The sequence below is a fragment of the Centroberyx affinis genome, unplaced genomic scaffold (genome assembly GCF_046629955.1).
Source record: "Centroberyx affinis isolate AG114_WGS23_722 - 3 ecotype Tasmania unplaced genomic scaffold, CSIRO-AGI_Caff_v1 ptg001479l_1, whole genome shotgun sequence".
Classification (NCBI taxonomy): Eukaryota; Metazoa; Chordata; class Actinopteri; order Beryciformes; family Berycidae; genus Centroberyx; species Centroberyx affinis.
Window position 1 is genome coordinate 13,918 of NW_027279947.1, and position 20,121 is coordinate 34,038.

Genomic DNA, 20,121 nt, shown 5'->3' on the forward strand with positions numbered 1-20,121 from the left:
TTAGGCGTGTACAGTGATCGTGTTGTAATACCTTGGAAATCCACTAGGGGCCGCTCAATCCTCACAACTCTCCCGTCATAACAAATGAGGTCAATTAACTTGCTCACTCAGAGAGACAAAATTATAATGTAGCCTACGTTTTGCTGGCAAGCCTCTCGCACTCTATCAGCTTTCCCTTTCGGTAATTTGAAAGTCTAACCTTCTCTCTTCCCCGTTATTATAAAGTTTGTCGGCGTTGGCTTTGCGGTTTTATCTCCTCTGGCAAAAGGGTGAAATCTTTCAGGTCAGTGAAGGGAAACCATCCACTTATTTCCACCTCGTCGACGAATGCGCGTGTGGAGAAATCTAGGAAGTAACTATCCGACCAGGACGACGAGGAGATCTTAATAAGGCCTTTTCTTTTAAATAACTGTGATTTATAAAAGCAATAACGTTGCCGAACCGTTGGGAAATTACTTTTGCATAATTTAAAACTGGGAATAAGCAGTTTTCTTTTGCTCACCGTTTTGGAAGCGCAGGTGGAGGAACTTTTTTTTTTTTTTTTCTTCTTTCCTCAAGTTGTATAATTGGAGAAACCCGGGTGCGGAGATCTTCCTCGTTGCTGTCAGCAATGTTTTTATTTTCTGAAATGAAGTGAGTGCTCTTCCTGGAAAGGTGAGGCTTATTTTTGACCGTCTAGTCGTGTTTGACACTTGCTACTGTTTCACATTTTTCACCTGGGCATATTTAGGGTGGGGAGTTTTGATGGGAATAAAGGGAAATATGGATTATCGGTTATATATGTCTGCATGTAAATGATTGGTAATGAAGCAAACAGACGTATGTTCTTATGTTTTTGTCTTTACACTGCTCTCCAGTAGCTTCCTTGCTTGTTGGACAAGTATGTACACGAACGTTTGGCATGTGTGAATAGATAATGTTAAAAAAAAAAAAAAAAAAAGTGCTGTGGAAAGTATGTTTGAAATGTACAAAAGCATGACTTGGAACAGTTCGTACTTCTTATTTCACTTCCACATTTCTCCCCCTCCCTGTCTTTCTCTGAAGTGGATGCTGGTAGAGAGATTGGGCCAGTGAGGTATGCTGAAGCCTGCCTCTGTGTGTCAGGATGAGCACTACAGATGGTCAGGATGGAGAGGCCCACGTTCTACACATCTACCCCAGGCCGTCCCGGGACGCGACCCCTCGCTGCACCCTGCGGGTCGGTGCCAGGGACACGGCGGCGGCGGTCGTCCAGAGGGCCGTGGCCGCTCTGGGCCTGGATGTGAGCCGGGCGTACGGTCTGCTGGAGCTGAGGGAGAGCGGAGGGGAGGAGCGGCTGCTGGAGGCCGGGGACCGTCCCGTGGAGCGGGCCCTGCTGTGGCCCCCGGAGGCCCGGGAGCGGCACCCTCAGAGCCAGGGGTATCACTTCATCCTACAGCAGCAGGCGAGCCAAGACGGAGGCGCCCCGGTGGAAGCCGGTGGAGAGGACTACGACGACCTGTGCAGCCTCCCCGCTTTGACTGAGGAGAGTATTCTGGAGGCTTTACGCCGGCGCTTCTACAAACACAAAATCTACACCTACGCCAGCGGCATTCTCATCGCCGTCAACCCCTATAAGTTCCTGCCCGTTTACTACAACCCCAAGTACGTCAAGATGTACGAGAACCAGCCGCTGGGCAAGCTGAGTCCTCATATATTTGCGATGGCGGACATGGCGTACCGCGGCATGCTGAGCAAGCAGGTGAACCAGTGCGTTGTGATATCCGGGGAGAGCGGCTCAGGGAAGACTGAGAGCACCAGCTATCTCATCCACTGCCTGACCGCCCTCAGCCAGAAGAGGTACACCACCATGGGGGTGGAGCGGACCATTCTGGGGGCCGGCCCGGTGCTGGAGGTAGGTCACCGATACAGAGCGGGTCACCTGCTAAAACCCCTAAACCAGGAGTACTCAACTATGTGCCATGGAGGGCTGAGAGAATGCAGGTTTTCATTCTAACCAAAGACTACAGCAGGTGATTTCCCTGATTAGTTCCTCCTCTCTGGTTACTCAGTGAAATCACCTGGTGTAGACTTTGGTTGGGACACAGAAACCCTGCTGGTTTTCATTCAAGGAGGGCGTCCTGGTGACTCAGTGGTCTAAGGCGCGTACCATGTAAACCAGTGATTCTCAACCTTTTTCATATCATGGATCCCTAATTCAGTCCACATTAGATCCACGGACCCCTATTTGATAACATTTTGTCTCTCTGACCCAAATCTGAGAATATTTTTATTGTCAGATATGATTTTGTCCAGAATTCCATGACTATCTATATTGTAGGAAGAGAGATAACAGTGAAACTATGATCAAAACAGTCATTCTTCTACATTCTGTAATTGTGTTAACTTCTTGTAGATGAAATAATGGTTAAGTTTAACCATTCATCAGTTTGCTGGGGACCCCCTGGAACCCCCTCAAGGACCCCTGGTGGTCCCCGGACCCCACGTTGAGAACCACTGATGTAAACGCATCGTCCTGGGTTTGAATCCGGCCCAGGACCTTTGTCGCATGTCATCCCCCTCTCTCTCCCAGTCTTTTCCTGTCTCTATCGACTTTAAAACTGTCTATAAAAAGGCCAAAATGCCAAGAAAATCATCTGAAAAAATAGCTGGTAGGATAGAAAACCAGCAGCACTCTGTCCCGAAGATCAGGGTTGAGAACCACACTGACACCCACGTCTCTCATAACAATCGCATACCGGCAGCAGCGTAGACATAATGAGAACTTCAAGGTTGTATCGTATCTCTGTTTGTGTGAGAAACGTAGATTGCTTTTCTGGTCGCTGGTCATGAGTGTCAGATACTGATTGTACACGATATCAGGATTGCCTTCCTGACAGCGAGTTGCATAATCAATGCCTCAGTTGTCTCAAATTTAAATATACTCCACATACATGTCCTTATTCATGGCTGAATTCGATCGAACAGGTCAATCATCAATATGAGGACATGGCCTCCACTCGGATTCACCTGGTCTGATCTGTTTTAATGAAAGAGCAAGTGGTTCGAGTGTTTTGTGTTCCCAGGCTAGTTAACAAAACCAATCCTCTATCAGGTTTGAGCTTGAGAATTATTAGCTTGCTGGCTTATTATCTTACCTACTCATCAGCTACTGTTGCTGCAAGAGTGACAAACCAAGAATCTGTCATCCTGAATTCACAGAATCATGGTAATATGAATTTGTAGATTACCATATCTTTTTTTGTTTTTCTAGGTTTGTGTGTCTAATTTTAACCAGCTTAGGGCGTGATGTCTATTTAAAAACAAAACTACATTTGCATACAAAGTGCCCACCCATGTCTCATGTTCTTTTTTTAGTCATTTTTTGCTACCGTTATCCAGGAAAAGGAAACCACATGACAGATGAAGTGGGAACAACAGAAAACACCCCCATGTACAGGAAATGCATATAAAGCATTACTGTTTGCACCTCCTGCGATAAAATCATCAAATTTGTCAACAGTAACCACAAATAAATGCCCAAACATGATACAGCATAACATTTCCCTATTGAAATAACAAGAAATGCTCCACCCTGTAGTGTCCAGGCTGAAAAATACGAGAAGCTCCAGAACAGAGGATAAGATTGCTGTTTGCTTCTATTGTACAGTAGATACGCTACTTATTTGCTTGGCTAATTCTCTCACTGAACTCAAAGGGAAGGTCGTCTTAGTAAATGAACAGTGAGGAATGATTCGTTATCAGAATGAAGCGCCATGGCAAGGACACTGAGAATTTTCCGCATAAGAGTTCAGTTACTTTGTCAGCAGTGGGCAACAGTTTTGAAGACTTACTGACGTATAAATTATTTAAATATCTATATATATATGATCAGATAATGTCTTAAATCGAAAAGGACAGAGGGGAAATGTATATTAGCTGGGGATCCACATTTTTTCTTGTTTCTTGCCACAATAACATAACTTCAGTTTCACTCTCATTCGTGAAGTAAGGGGGCCTTTGTTGTTTGTTTGGCTTTCACATCAGTGTTGTGCTAGATGTGTCAATGAGTAACAGGGACGACACATTTTACTTTTTACAGAAGGCTGAAAAAAAAAGTCTGTTTGAATGCTACCTGGCCATTAAATAGGCCAGCACATTCTGAGGGAAATACCAGTCTTCTCAGTTCTTGGGAAAATTACAGTGTTTTTTCTGAAAAACACCCACTCAGCCTTGTTCTACATGCCTGTTTTCTGTGCTCAAGATCTGGGAGCGGGCCAGTAAGTGGGACACGAGGTATTCTATTAGTTGGAGTCGCTGCATACATAATGCATTTAGTATTATGATGAAACAGCGTGACTTGTTTCGTGCATGTTGTTGTTGTTGTTGACAGTATTGCTTGGGGCTCTTCACTTTACCATATCTCTGTACCATGTAAAACTCTTCCAACCGCTAATGTTATCATACATGGAAATAGTTAGTAATAGAATAGGCTGTACTTCAGTTTTTACTCAAAATGAAGCTAACCTTTTACACGAAAGCCTGTGGCCCACTCGATCACACACCCCTTCCCGAAGGACCAGCCCTTCCTCAGACTGTTGCTAAGTATGAATTCTTTCTGCGTCTCTGAACATCTCTCTGAACAAGTCTGACAAGTTTTTCCTTGAAATAACCAACAGCTATTTTACCCATTGACTGATTTTTACCAGCCCTTTCTCTTGCTCTTCCCCCGTTGGTGATCAAAGGGGGCTGAGAGTTGCATAGCTGGAGGAGGGCGGGAGTGGCTTTATTGTCTTAGTTTGATTTGTTTTTTTGTTTTTTTTAACTGGATGAAAAGGAAATGAGCTTGCTGAAGTTTAAGATGTCGTGCCACAGCAGTTAGTCTTGGGTTTAGCCAGAAGACGCTATGCATGTGGATAGCAGAGTGTTTACACAGCAACTGAATGTCAATGGGGCGGGAAAGGGCCAAAAAGCAGTGACCAGATTCCTGCAGTAGTAATGGGGTAATTGATGTGTTAATCTTTTGTTTGAGGTTTTTATGGTTCTGCCATTTGGCCTCATTGCAATGTTACTTTTGCTGTCATGGGAATTCCTCTGCGTTCAACATGAGTCATACCCTGATGTTTGTGTTCCTTTTTTTTTTTTTATCTGAAATGAGAGTGGCATGACTTTTGTTTCTTGCCTGGCATCTTTGTTTGAATGATATCTCACTACACATCAGTGTATGTGTGGGAATGACGCACGATTTTGATCTCTTTAACCAAATTGGAGACTGGAAAATGCAAAAACCTCTCACTGACCCATGCTCAGATTTAAGATGGGTGTTTGTGGCGGAGATATCAAAGTCTGGAAAATCTGCGAAAAAGAGTGCAATAGGCAGGTGATGGCACCTTGATTTAGTTACGAAGGGCTGTTTACTCTGACTGGGTGGTTGCTGTGAGACGGTTGGGTGTTGGGTGCTGGGTGGGTGTTGGGGATGAGGAAGCTGAGCCTTGAGCTCCACTAGGAGAATGTGAAGGGCGTTGGCTTGAAGGGAACACCAGAGACAGAGGAGAGAAACAGGAACGTGTCAGAACAGGCTCAGCAAGGTCAGCTGGCAAACCTACAGAACAACGTATAAATCACCTCCTTACTTCTTCAACATAGTCTCTCTCTCTCTCTCTCTCTCTCTCTCTCTCTCTCTCTCTCTCTCTCTCTCTCTCTCTCTCTCTCTCCAGTTCAGTATATATTGCCAAAGCTTTGGTAGTAATCAGTAATTATAAAATTAATAATAATGATGATTAAAAAAAGCCCAATAAACTGTATAATGAATAATAATGGTAATAATAATAGTTGTAATGTAAAAATAACAATATATGTGAAGGAGAGTATATCATAGAAAGTATAGTATAATAGGAAATACAGTAAAATATATAAAATAAAATAAATTGTAATGGAGTATGCTGATCTATAATATGTAAACAGTTTTTTTGTTTTGTTATTTCCTTTGCTCATTGTCTCTCAGGTTGTGGCACATAAAGACGTATTGAGTGGCACTATGAAATCTCTCTCTCGGTCTCTCTCTATCTCTCTCTATCTCTGCCCCCCCTTAAAAAATACTTCTCTTCATATTTCCCCCTCTCTTCATTTCCCTCCCTCTTCCTGCCACGTGCAAACAGTCTCGCTCCAATTTTTCTCTCCACGGTTCTTTCATCTCCTCTCTCTTCCCCGTTCAACTCCGTTGCATAAATTTTATTCATGTGGTAGAAAATGAAAGCCATGTTTGAGAAATCCCGCACTGTGTTCACAAAGGTGGGCTGGGGAGGAACATTCCAGTGACTCTGACGCTGTACCTGGCAGCGATGGGACGAGTGCAGCATGCAGGTCTGGCTGCCTGTCTGTGTAAGGCATCGCCTCGGCCTGTTGGGACACGACCCTCAGTACAGTAGAACGAAGCCTCCACATGCTGACACGGGCTCAGTTTGGACTTTTTTTTTTTACCTTTGGGAAAGGTTAGGCTTTGGGAAGTAGAAGCTGATCCAAAGTCAGTCCTCAGGAGCAACTCTTGAGCACCCATAATCCTCCAGTAGGCTTCACCTTACCCAATCAAATTGCCTGGGTGGAGTCTGTTGTTGTCAATGGTGATTCTTAGTAACTGTATCCAGTACGTTTCACAATAAAAACAAACACTGCTGGGGGACCGATCATAAGGTTTCACTTTTCCTTCCCAGCAGCTGGTATATTTCCCATAAGCCCAATGACTGTAGTAGTAGTAGTAGCACTGAGCAATTTTATTATTATCCATTTAAAAGACATCAAAATGGTTCTAGATATCTAGGCTAAAATGAGGTTAAAAGTTAAATTTTAGTAGACCTCTATATCATAAGCTACGTCTTCTGGGATATATGACAAAATAAAGTGATATCTTGTACATATGGACTTCACTGGTGCATATTTTGGATTTTTACAACTGTTTATGCATTGTTTAATTATGTGATAATGTATTTACTGCTTAGTGTAAAACTGGGCTATACATTGCCAAAAAGATCCTGGGTGATATGAGAGCTAAAGCATAGACGCAACGTTGAAATGACATCTAGTGCTCAGTGGGTAGTAGTTGTAGTAGTAGTTGTAGCTCTTTATTGATCCTGCAGTGGGAAATGTATTTATCAATGAAACACCTCAAGTAATACAATACACAGAACAAAGAACGACCAGGTTACCACTCGCATAAACAGAACAGAAAACCATTCATAAACACTAAATAATACTTGGAAGCGACAGTAAAAGGTAAAGTCAGGTCCAACTCCACTGTGTTCATTCAGGAGCCAAGGAACAAATGGCTGCTTGATTGATCCTCCACTTTGCATGTTTGTATCAGCTATGTGCATAAAAGTCTCCTTGTTTGATTACATTCCTCATCTCATAGGGCCATAAAACATCAGCTTAGTTCTTGCCTATTTGGAAACACTGAGAATGCATTGCATTGTGGGATAGGCAAGGAGGGCTGAAAGATGTCAGTGATGCAGGAGGTTAACATGATGATGATGATGATAGGTAGGTAAATTATGACCTCCAGTTGGTGAGGCAAGGCAAACAACCACCAATATATACAAAAATCAATTATATTTTCAGAAAAGCATTGATTTTATGCTGTTTTTCCTTAAACGACTGTATCCTCACATCAGTTTGATACTACCTACTACCTACGACGTATATAATGAATTTACATCATAAAGATTTATCTTAGACTAAAAAGGTGGGTGAACTCTATTTTGCAAATCAAAGCGTGTTTAAACTGAGTGTAGGTGTTTTACCCTGCGCTGCATCTCTGCCTGGTCCGTTGTGTTTATCTTGTAACTGATTCATAACGAGAATGATGAGGTGAAGATTTTGTGACTAATTCTAAACCCATGAGAGTTCCTGTGCAGGTATTAAATTATTAGTTTAGTGAGTCAGACTGCAGGTTGATTTAATTCTTGCTATTACATAAGGTTGCTTAGGCAAACGTTGCCCTTGCTGGATTCTCTGGCAGACAAAACCCATAGGCCTGCACCACTTGCAGTAATTTATTTGATAGTCCCCTGTTAAGTCCCCAGCTAAATATTTACAGTTTTTAGTTCTGTGTGCCAACTATGTGAGGAACTCGCCTACGCATTATTTATTCTATTGTAAACGAATGTTCCTATGTTTTAAACAGGCCTTTGGCAACGCTAAGACTGCAGAGAACAACAACTCCAGTCGCTTTGGGAAGTTCATCCAGCTCAACTATCTGGAGAGCGGTGTCATGAGAGGGTGAGGCACCGTGTTTTATTTTTCTCACTAACCTACTCATGTAGAGACGGCCGAGTTTAGAGCTACTGGCAGCACAGCAAACAGAATCAAGAGTTCTCCAGCAAGGGGTCCTTGGTTTATTTTGATTGATTGACTAGTAACCATGTTTTGTTGTGTATGGTGTGCGTTGTCTTTTATGCCAGTGCCAAAGACGAATTTCCATTCTATGTAAATTTAATGGACAATAAAGTAGTCTGAGTCTGAGTCTGAGTTTACATTATTGAGTCCACAGCCCAAAGTGAACTCAATCAAATTAACATTGGCTGACTTTGTACATATGACAGCTGACTGCTCATCTCTTTTACCCATAGTTATTTCTGTAACATTTTGACAATTTGACAAATTTCTTTTGTGATTTGACAATGTTAGAAACCAAACCAAAGCGGTATCAATTTTGTTGACATTCTCTTCTTCTTCTTGTGTTTCTCTTGCAGGGCTGTTATTGAGAAGTACCTGCTAGAAAAGTGTCGCCTGGTGTTCAGAGATAAGAGTGAGAGGTATGAAGGAGAAGAAGGAACTGCTAACCTTTGACACTTTAAGATATAGAGGCATTACAGTCATTTGGTGTCTCAAATCCTCATAGAAGCATTAGTAATTTCCATTTTAATTCAAAAACTGGGATTATATATTTTCATATTGATCCTCATGTTATGTTTTTCACATTTATATCACTCATTTGTACTCTGACCTCCATTATAACCAGGTAAAAGGAAACCGCACTCAAAACATGTGGGTGGAGGGTCGATGTGCTCAACCTTATGCAGTGAAATGTTGAGCAAACATAAAGGCTAAAATGAAACTCACGTGTGCCCTGATTGGCTGGTTGTCTCTCTGCGACCTCTGACCCCCAGGAACTACCACGTGTTCTACTATCTGCTGGTGGGAGCGTCCAAGGAGGAGCAGAAGGAGTTTCAGCTGTTACAGCCACAAGATTACCTCTACCTCAACCAGGTACCCTCCATCCTCACACTGCACAGAAGCTCAGGCAGATTTCCTTTATCAACTCTGATGCAAAGTAATTTCACCGATACACAGGATATGACGTAAATATCTCTTGTGATTTTAAACTCGCTTGAATAATAGAGGAAGGAGAAGGGGGTAAGACCAGATGTGTCATGTGGTGTTATCAACTGGGAAACTCCCGTGATAGATGTTTCATTGAAATTGGCCCACAGTAAATTCACAGTAAATTCTGGCATGTAAGATCTGAGCCCCTCTATACCTGCTCCATGCATTAATCCACCTCTAGGGTTTCATACGCAAGTGAGAAATCCTGTTAAATATCCCGACCTACAGTACTCTGCAAAAGTCTTAGGCACATGTAAAAAAAAATCCGTAAAGCGAAGATGTTTTCAAAAATAATGAAATTAAATGTTTCTACATATAAAAGAGCAGTCTACTGACACATTAATACAGAAAACAAATAATTAAACATCTAAGACCAAAAAATCTAGGGTGCCTAAGACTTTTGCACAGTTCTGTATTTCACATAAAAGGGGCAGAGAAAGCAAAGGAAGCAGATGAGCAATCAGAATTGAGCAAAGAAGGGTTTTTTTTGTTTTTTGGGTTTTTTTTGCAGACATGCTAACACATCTCTCCCTTGAACTAACTCCTGTAAACAGCTTCTAAAAGGTTTCACCTCTGTAATATGATGGCAGCACAAAACTTGAGGCATGAGAGTCTAAAACTCAACAAACTCAACTGGAACTTTCTTCTCCCCACTGGGAAAGTTTTAAGTCTTGAATTTGGGGTAAATGGCTGATTTGGGTCTGGCCTTGCGAGACTATGCATTGATAAGACCAACACTCACATAAACTACACTTGAACTACACTGACATTGCACCTACACATAGGCAGAATTGTTTTGAGAATTTAAGAAATCTAATATAGTTTCAATAAATCCATTTCCATGTTTTGTAGAGAGTTCAGGTGAATGACTCTGCAGCCATGCTAGATATATTTCCCCCTCTCTCTCCATCTCTCATCTCCTTTTACCCATTCTACAGGAAGACTTCCATTTAGAAGACGAGGAGAAACTTAGGCATGAGTACAAGAGGCTCCATCAAGCTATGGAGATGGTTGGCTTCCTGGCCCCCACCAAGAAACAGTACGTATGGCTTTAATTATGTAAAACAAAGCTGAAACAAACAAACAAAGCTGAAATGCTGCAGGCCTGAGTCAAATAGTGGTGTGCCTGTTCATACTTTTTAGGAAAAGTCAGCAGCAGCATGCAAGTAAACACTGTCTGTCTAAGAAACGGTGTGAAATGTTACTTGGCCATGTACAGTATGTCAGACTTGGGTCAAGTAGCATTTGTAAATAATAATTAGAGATTAGTTTAACCTAGTTGGAGTACTTGATGGGTGGGTTTTGCCTTATAGGACAATGTAGTAAGTGCCAGAAAGTTAAGGCAATCTCAGGAAAGTATGTGGATGTGGTAAACTTCACCCAAAAAAAGCCAAAGAAGAATTGCAGAACTATTTGACCCATGCCTGATATTCTGTGCATCGGCCAGTAACATTTCACACTGTTTCTCAATTAGACAGTGTTTACAGACACATTGCACAGTGCTACATTAGCTCTGTCATTACCCCTTCCTTAAAAAAAAAAGTGTGTATAATCTCACTTCTGAAATTAGCAAAGCAATGTGAAATCAAACTGAACGGCATCCAAAAGTTTCTCCTCTCTCCAGTGGTGACAGTAGCAGGTCAGAGCTTGTCAAGTCAAGCAGGAGAAAAATGCAGCAAGCATGTCAGCAAGCGCCTGACTGCCTGAGGGCCGAGCATGCGCTTTAAAGGCTGGCAGCATAGTTTCTCACCTGTTCAGTTTCCCTTGGTGAATAGCCACGCTGAAGCCATTTACCTGTTATGTGACTTAATCTACCGTGTAATGTATTGTATTCTAAGGAGAACAGGAATATAATCAGAGACTCCAGGCAGTTAGAAGCATGCAGGTTTATTATTTCTCTAATAGCGGCTTTGCAGTTGCATCATAAATCTCCTAGCAAACACATCTGGTGCCATCATGGAGGTCCACAGGAGAATTGGCTACATGCAAATAATGGCTAATGTGTAACAACTAGGCAAGAAAAAGAGAGATACATGAAAACGACTGTTGTGGTGTGGGTGTAGATCCAATTAAGTAATGCTGTAAGTAAACAGAATAGTCTGCTAAGGAAGAGTTGTTTCCAAATTTAGGTAAACTATGTAGTCTTTAGCCCTAGACCCTTTGGTCCTAGTCTGAACTCAAAACTCAACCTGAACATACAGCTACTAGATGTGTGTACTAGTGGACAATTCAGATGTGTTTGGAACAAGACAGGGATGGTTAACTGACTAGATACTATGGTGGCTAGCTACAAGGGCCCAAGTTTCACTTCATCTTTTCTGGGGTGCGCTCTGGGTCAAACCCCGGGCAGCAACTCACACTGACATGCTATGAGCATAGTAGTAGCCTAAATGCAACTCTGTTTTCCCTCACTTCATCAGCAAGATTGAAACAAAAGAATCAAATGAGAAAAACATACAAATCAGATACAAAAAGGTAGAAATGAGAAATGTATGCAGGTATGAGAGAGAGTGAGGGGAATTATTAGTCAGTGTGAAATACAGGAAGACGTTGCTAAACTACCGCAGATCTGAAGGGCAAACAGTACTTTGTTTTCGAAATGCCTTTAAAGGCAAGGAGTGACCAAAACCAATCACAAAATACGCTTCGGTAAACACTATGCTTCTGAAAACACAGAGCGAGTAAAAATACCGTAATTGAGGCAGAACTAATTGAGGGTGACAGTTCATCCTTCTAATACTGAGGGGGGGCGTGTCCCTCTGTCTCTCCCTAAATCTACGCTTATGGCTATGTAAAAAGCTGAAATTACCTAAACACAAAATCATTTAGCTGTATCAGTGATGAAATGATCAATTCAGAGTCAAAAACAGCACTGAAATTAGCCATGTCTATTAAATTCTGGTGAGACTTCTAAGGTGTACATTTACAAATGTAAACGTTTGTGTGTATGTGTGTATTGCAGGATATTCTCTCTCCTCTCTGCCATCCTGTACCTGGGTAACGTGACGTACACGCTGTCAGAGGACGGTCAGGTCCTGGAGGTCGGACCTGCTGAAGTCTTGTCCGCACTCTCTGACCTGCTCAAGGTATAAAGCATGACACATTATGGCTGATTATGAAGTATCCTAATTATACAGTGCAAGATCTAATACCACCTGGATCTGTCAAAAGTATAGATTTATCTGTCACTTGTGTACATTGTGTGTTTATATCACCATTTGGTAAATAATGTGTTCCAGTACTGAAGAATTGTTTTGACTGTTTCTCTCCTTTTCTAGGTCAAAAAGGAGCGACTGGTGGAAGCTTTGACCAAGAGGAGAAAAGTTACTGCTGACAACGCAGTAGTTTTACAGTACACACTAAAAGAGGTAGAAGTTCTCAGTCAGATTTAACTTTGGTATTGCAGATGAAATCTAAGGTTGTTGCATTTTTGAGTTTTGACTTGCTGTTGATGTTGCTGTGTGTACAGGCCTCCACAGTGCGGGACTCCATGGCCAAGTCTTTGTACAGCGCTCTGTTTGACTGGATCATCCTGCACATCAACCACACTCTGCTCAACAGACGAGACATGGAGGAGTCCGTCTCTGTAAGTCACACACTGCTGTTTAGGGCTGCACTTTCATTAAAAAAAAACTGCAATATTGCAATTTTTCAATGAAATCACAGGGTAAAGTGTTTTGAGATGGCAAGTTGGACATTTGAGGAAATTCTTAATTATATTAAAATGGGCCAAATCCTAATCCTTAGCATCTCATGTTTCCACTCTAAATGTTTTAGGACATTTTTCAAGTGCTGAAGAAGGAATTATATGAAACAGCTGGGCCCACATGCGTGGCAAGTCATGCTACAGTTGCATTATTCAACCGAGGAAAAAAAAAAAAAAAGACTTATATATGACTTAAGGCAATATTGTGCAACCCTGCTGTCATCACTACTTCATATTTCTGTATGGTGGTGATTAAGTGTTGTGTTTTCTGTTTTATTTTTAGTGTTTGTCCATCGGCATCCTGGATATGTTTGGATTCGAGAACCTCCAGACAAACAGTTTTGAGCAGTTTTGCATTAACTACGCCAACGAGAAACTACAGTATTACATTAACCAGCACATCTTCAAGCGTGAGCAGGTGGGTGTATCTATGGGCATTCTCAGCTAAACTTTCCCTCAGCATATTGATTCTGTATTTGGACCTCACATGATCCTTTATCTGATGTCCTGTTATCTTTGTACTGTGTTGCTATTGTTAATGTGTGTCTGCATCAATGCCACACAGACAATTCGCTTTACATTTATTGCACATGCAAAGTGTTTCTGATGAAGTCCTTGTTTATATTCTGTAAACCAGGAAGAGTATGTGGCAGAGGGAATCACCTGGCATCACATCGACTCCACTGACAACACGGGCTGCATTCAGCTGATCAGCGAGCCACAGACTGGACTCTTTCACCTGCTGGACGAGGAGAGCAAGTAGGTGCAGTTTGGTTGTGCCACCGTCGCCTGCTGTGATTTCTCACGCCAAACCCTTATTATTGTGCTTATTCTGACACACAACGAAGGTCAAGACATCGCCTTGTGTATTTTGGCGTCAGTCTGGTCAGTCTTAGGCATAACAATTTTACAAAGGACTCAAAGAAATGAAAGAACGATTCCTTTCTTTAAGAATAAATTAAAAGAAATGCCACAAAAGTTATTGCCATTTGTTCCGATTCAGCAGACAAGTGACCATAAGGAATTAATCTGACTTGAGCAACATAATATTCAAATGTAGCTAAGTCTGGCTTGGGTTTCCAGAACACCCGATAACACAAAATACTAACTCAATAAGACACACACACACACACACACTTACTTAAGTCACTTTTGGGGTATTTACATTAATTTCCTGGAGACTTACCCTAACCCTAACCATAACCACTACTTGCCTAAATCTAACCCTTACCCTAACCTTAACCTAAGTCTGATGTGTGTCCCTGAAAGTGACTGAAGTCATACCACACACACACACACACACACACACACACACACACACACACACACACCAGGGGGCAGGATAATGCAGAAACAGAAGTAGCCTTGGTTACCGTCCATCACAACATGCACTTTTGTTGCGTATTAATCCAAGCTGCATACATTTAACCAGATATGTTGAAATTGATATTGTGTCACTCTCTCTCTCTCTGAACGTCCCCAGCCTCCCCCAGGCCACAGATGAAACCCTGTTGGACAAGTTGAAGCAGCAGCATCAGGACAACCCGTTCTTTGTAGCCACCACAGCCATGGAGCCGGTCTTCGTCATCCAGCACTTTGCTGGGAGGGTCAAATATCAGATCAAGGTGGAATATTCCTCTTAACACTGCAAACATTCCTCTGCTAACAAGGAAAATATAAGTAATCCACTATATGTACAGTGCAGCATTCAGCTTTAACATTTGGACACTCTAACATAGTGGGGATCAGCAGTGGCCTAGTTAGATAAGCAAGCTTGTGATAGGAAGATCGTTAGTTTGAACCATCTTAGGAAAGTCTGGGTGGAGTAAGTGAATGATTAATGCTGTTCCCTCCCTCAACAATAACCATCAATGTGCCTTTGAGCAAGGCAGTTTTCTACCAGTTGCCCTAGTAGAGACGCTCAGTAGCCAGTAGAAGACTGTGGTTGTACTGTGAAGTTCTCAGGCATTAATGTGTGACGTTGCACAGCAGATCCTCCCTGTATAAGAACACTATGAATTAAAAACATACAGCGTATTTAGGGTAATTCTCCTTGTCCCGCAGGATTTTCGAGAGAAGAACACTGACCACATGCGTCCTGAAATCTTATCGCTGCTACGGAGCAGCAAGCGGGCCTTCCTGCACCAGCTGGTTGGGTTCAGTCCAGCAGCGGTGTTCAGATGGGGTGTCCTCCGAGCCACCATCCGCATCCTCGCAGTCTTCAAGGAGATGGGACGCCGGCGGGCGGAGTCACGTAGGCAACCGTAGCTGCTAATCCTGCCTCCTTTTTTAACTGACTCTTCTCACTGACTATGTTTACATGGACAGCAATAATCAGACTATTGGCCTTATTCTAAATAAGGCAATATTCCGACTAAGCTGTTATTTGAATACTTATGATGGGAATACTCTTCATGTCTTAATGTGATTATGCTTACTCCGACTATGACTTTATTCGAGTTAAGGTAATCAGAAAATGCTGTTTACGTGGCAGTTTCTTATTCAGACTATTGTCTTAATCGGGTTAAAATCAGGTTATTGCTGTCCATGTAAACGTAGTCACTGACTCATTCGGTCTTTCTTTGCCTCTTTCTTTCTGTCCCATAAACACGTTTGCTTTCTTGTTTTCTGAGCCATGTTATGACCATTAACGAAGCCAGACTGGTTGTGTTTTGTCACCGCAGTGTCTGCCAGAAGAACCTCCCGCAAGTCCCTCAGAGAGATGAAGAGGCCCAGCATAGCGCTGAGCAGGTTGTCCAGGTAAAACCAGAGGGATTCAGTCCAGTCTTCATTGTTTCTGCATTTATAATGGAATATAGCGCTCATCCTCTTTTTCTCTTTTGTTGAAAGTGATTTTTCATTGAACCAAAGGGAGAATCTGCCCCATCTCTTGATTCAGAATAGAATATAAAACAGGGATGGTATTTTCAGTTTTTAACATGCAACCCTCCAACATTAGTTTCCTCAGGTAACAGCTGGATATAGTCAGTATTCAGGTTTGATTCCCAGCTGTCATATAGATATTTGAAAACGGGAAAAAAATATGTATTGAAAAGTGCCGTTCATTCATTCATGGTCTTTACCCACATATTCCTGTTTACAATTACCCATTTGGCAGACGCTTTTATCCAAAGCGACGTACATATGAACCGGGGCCTATCCCAGCATACATTGGGTGGAAGGCTGGGTGCCAGTCCAACACAGAATGAACACAGATAGACAGACATGAAAAGTAGCATGGACAAAAAAATATGACCATGGTCTACTTTGCCTTGTGTAGATATTGTATAATGTAACATTTTTAGGCTACATTTTCCCCCAGAATGACCAATATTTGTGGTTGCCTGTTAATGAACTCCTGGCATATGCTTGAAAAAATTCAAACCCAAAGGGAAGCATCCCTTTTTAAAAAAAAACATTATTTTCTGTCCATGCATGAAGTAATCCAAATACTCTCTGACATTCACAGCAATAGCCTGACACTGGATTTCTCCTTCGATCGCTCCGACGAGCATCCACTTGATGTGTTTGAAGACATCTTTGCCAACTATGAGAAGAGAAAGTAAGTGCCTACATTACTTTTACTATTTCCTGTAATTTAGCCTGAATGCATTCATTTTGTACGTTGTGCTTCACTTTTTCCATTCCCCTGCCAAGTCTATTATACGGAGAACTGTGACCCTCATTATGTTTCTGTTTTCTACAGAAAGAATAGAGGCAACCGGCAGAAGCAGCTCATTCCGAAGGTAAACTCTTAGTAATGGCCTTGGGGATCAATGTTTCTTGTCATTCTCATTCAAAAGCAGCACTTCTTCTTGGATGTCCGTATGTCTTAGAGTAAATGTTTTTTTGTTGTTTTCTTTAAGGGAAGTGGGTGGTCTTTTATTTCTTTTATGTATTTTGTTTTTTCCATTCAATTTATTTATGCTGTTGTTGTTTTTTTCATTTTCGCCTTTATTCAACAGTAGAGTAGAGATAGGGGAGAGAGAGGGGGATGACATGTGACAAAGGTCCTGGGTCAGATTCACCCAGGACCACTGAGTGTTTTAGACACCCAGTTCCCATTCATTTCTAATGGGATATTGCTCTTTTCCTGCCTTTTTCCTGCTATTTTTTGTGTTCCTGATCACATTCCTGGTAGTCTCTGTCTCACACTCTCTCTCTCTCTCTCTCTCTCTCTCTCTCTCTCTCTCTCTCTCTCTCTCTCTCTCTCTCTCTCTCTCTCTCTCTCTCGCTCTCTCTCGCTCTCTCTCTCTCAAAAAAAAGAAATCTCATTGTCCTGTTATGTTGTGTCTGACAGAATCTCATGGATTTGCGCTCCATCAAACACATCGTGGATCTCACCTTGCATGGCCGAACCTCCAGATCCCTCCTCGATCCTCACCAGAGGAAGGAGCCGCCGAGTGTTGGCGCTCAATTTCAGGTTTGTCTCCTCTGCTCTGCCTGTGTTCACATTTAAAGATCTGTATCACGATGTACAACTTGAATACCAGTATGAGGGTTGGGTTCGATTCACTTTCAGTTCACTCAAGTGTCATTCCAAAATGAGATATCCACCATTTGAACAAAGTGACGCCCACCTCTTACCAAGTGATTGCTGGCATGAAAGTAAAGCATGAAATTAATTGGTTACCATTAGGTGTGCTTGTGAGCTTGTGAATTTGTATTTTTTAAATATTGTGAGAATTTCATGTGGAAACATTTTTCAAAAGTGGACATATAGCATTTTGGGATGAAGATGTATCTCACATAACCATGATAGCCTTTTAATGGTAAAAGTTTGCTGATTTTTCAATCTATTTTGTGAATTGATTGAATTGAATTAACCCCAACAGTGGTGTAAAACCATTATTAGCTACATGTATGTATCTTACAGGCATCACTCAATAAGCTGTTGGAAACTATTGAAAAAGCCGAGCCTTTCTTCATTCGCTGTATTTGCTCCAACGCTGAAAAGGTAATGTTGTGTTTACTCAGTGAATCTGTAATGTTATCCTGGTAAATTTCGTCAAAGGTGTAGCTATGCTGGACTTGACATAAACATGTAATTCAGTGCTGGTACAAATGTTCTATTGCAGAAGGAGCTGCACTTCGATGATGAACTGGTTCTGCAGCAGATCAAGTACACAGGCATGCTGGAGATGGTTCGCATACAGAAGGCCGGCTACAGTGCTAAATACACATTTAAGGTGGGCACTGACTGGAGAAGAGTGTTATAATAATAGATGTCACATTACTGTTGTACTAAGTTTTGAAGTGTTTATCATATGTGTTTTGTATGTGCAAATAAACAGAAAAAGGGTGAGGGGGGGGGAAACAGACTGTGCAGAGTGGAGATAAAACACCCTGAAGGGGCTAGTAAAAATATCTCACCTCAAAGAAGCAATTCAAGGAATTTACAGTAAAAAGAAACAGACGACTCACCTCTATGCCCGTTCATGAGGGTGTGCAGAAAGTTAATTGGCGCCTTCTGATAATGTTTTTCTTTTGATAACAAAGGAATTTGTGGAGAAGTTCAGGATGTTGCTTCCAAAAGGAGCAACTGCGACTCCAGAGGACATAACGAAACTGTTTGAGAGGATGGACCTGGATCAGACCACCTACCAAATAGGGAAAACCAAGGTACTGATCGTTCATCGTATCAATTATTCTTTGTGATCATGATGACTCACCGTGGTCACATGTGTCTCATTGGACACATTGGTTGGGGTTCACTTCACACCGGGGTCACCCGTGGTTCTGTAAGGTGTTTCGGATGATGACTGTCCACCTGAACTCTGTGAAAGGTAAAAGCTCTCTGCTGTTCATCCACCCAGGTGTTCCTCAAGGAAAGGGAGAGACAAATGCTCCAAGACACCCTCAACAAGGAGGTGATGCGTCACATCGTCATCCTGCAGCGCTGGTTCCGTGTCTGTCTGATCAGGATGCACTTCCTGCAAAAGAAAGATGCTGCCGTTATCATACAGGTAATATTACTGATATTCATAGCTTACATATACTAAGTTTTATTGCTGTTATTTTGAACACCCTTACAATGCTGTAATACATATCTCGTACCGGTCGTCCGTACATTCCATTTAACATGTTTTAGTATTATTATAACCCTCATTTGCTATATTAAATTTTTCTTTTTTGTATTAGTATTTGATTATGCAATGACCCAATTTCCCCATAGGGATTAATTTTATCTTAAATAATACAGAATATAAGATGGATGGCTAGATAAAAGGTACTTTATTTATCCAGAGGAAAATTTAGTTATTGCAGCAACAACAGACATGAGAGAAAAACACCAGCTGGTTTATACTCAAGAAATTATGTGGATTATATAGCTCCATCCATACAACAGGAGGCAATGATTATCATAGTGTAGGAACAATCAAAGAACACTATATCAGGCTCGAGTTGATGGAGAATCTCTTGTGTTTCAGAAATGCTGGCGTGGTTTTTACGATGAGAACGATCCTGAGCTGCCACAGTGATCCAGACTGCGTGGCGGACTTCACTGAAGAGGGTGGAGTACCTCAGTCAGCAGGAGGGCGACAAGAAGACATCCAAAAACCGCACTGGACGAGAGAGGTAAACTGCCTGTGCTGCTTGCATTGTACCAACAACTGGTCCTGTAATAAACATGTACTCAGTCAACTTAAAAGGGTTTCAAATGCCATAAGGGTTAAAAAAAAAGCAACTGTTTGATTCTAAAATGGGAGCTTTCCCAACACCTGCCGTGTATTATGGCAGGCTATTGGAGACACCAGCTGGTCAAAATGTAAAAGTGTGTTTGTACTTACATCTGAAAATGTCAGATCTATTTTCTCAACTCAGGACACCTGACACTGTATCAAGATAGATTATGTTAAAATGCAGCGTAGTGTACTGTCTCAACCCAACCCAACTGAAGTAGTCAGAAGGTGGCATCGGTCAACTGGTGTGTAAAAGAAAATCACATTCTCATCATCATGTTATGACATTGAGAAATTCCAGTTTTTGAAACATTTTCATTAAAACCACAGATGCAATTCGTGAGAAAATCAAAAATATGTGAGATGTTGCAGACTCAATGTCCAGTTTGCATG

At 41.8% G+C, this 20,121-nt stretch overlaps 1 protein-coding gene across 1 annotated transcript in view; it reads left to right on the forward strand.

Moving 5' to 3' along the window:
* Positions 1-779: 779 nt before the first annotated feature.
* Positions 780-20,121, forward strand: part of LOC139650305 (myosin IXb) — a 30,522-nt gene continuing 11,180 nt past the window's right edge. Inside the window, 23 exon segments of the mRNA XM_071526923.1 lie at positions 780-880; positions 1,045-1,873; positions 8,138-8,232; positions 8,706-8,768; positions 9,123-9,222; positions 10,278-10,378; positions 12,302-12,425; positions 12,618-12,707; positions 12,809-12,925; positions 13,329-13,463; positions 13,683-13,804; positions 14,529-14,670; positions 15,110-15,299; positions 15,730-15,805; positions 16,515-16,607; positions 16,752-16,791; positions 17,346-17,468; positions 17,922-18,002; positions 18,124-18,234; positions 18,545-18,667; positions 18,862-19,011; positions 19,477-19,512; positions 19,515-19,624. Of these exon segments, the coding sequence (XP_071383024.1) occupies positions 1,106-1,873; positions 8,138-8,232; positions 8,706-8,768; positions 9,123-9,222; positions 10,278-10,378; positions 12,302-12,425; positions 12,618-12,707; positions 12,809-12,925; positions 13,329-13,463; positions 13,683-13,804; positions 14,529-14,670; positions 15,110-15,299; positions 15,730-15,805; positions 16,515-16,607; positions 16,752-16,791; positions 17,346-17,468; positions 17,922-18,002; positions 18,124-18,234; positions 18,545-18,667; positions 18,862-19,011; positions 19,477-19,512; positions 19,515-19,624 (2,990 nt within the window). The 5' untranslated portion in view covers positions 780-880; positions 1,045-1,105.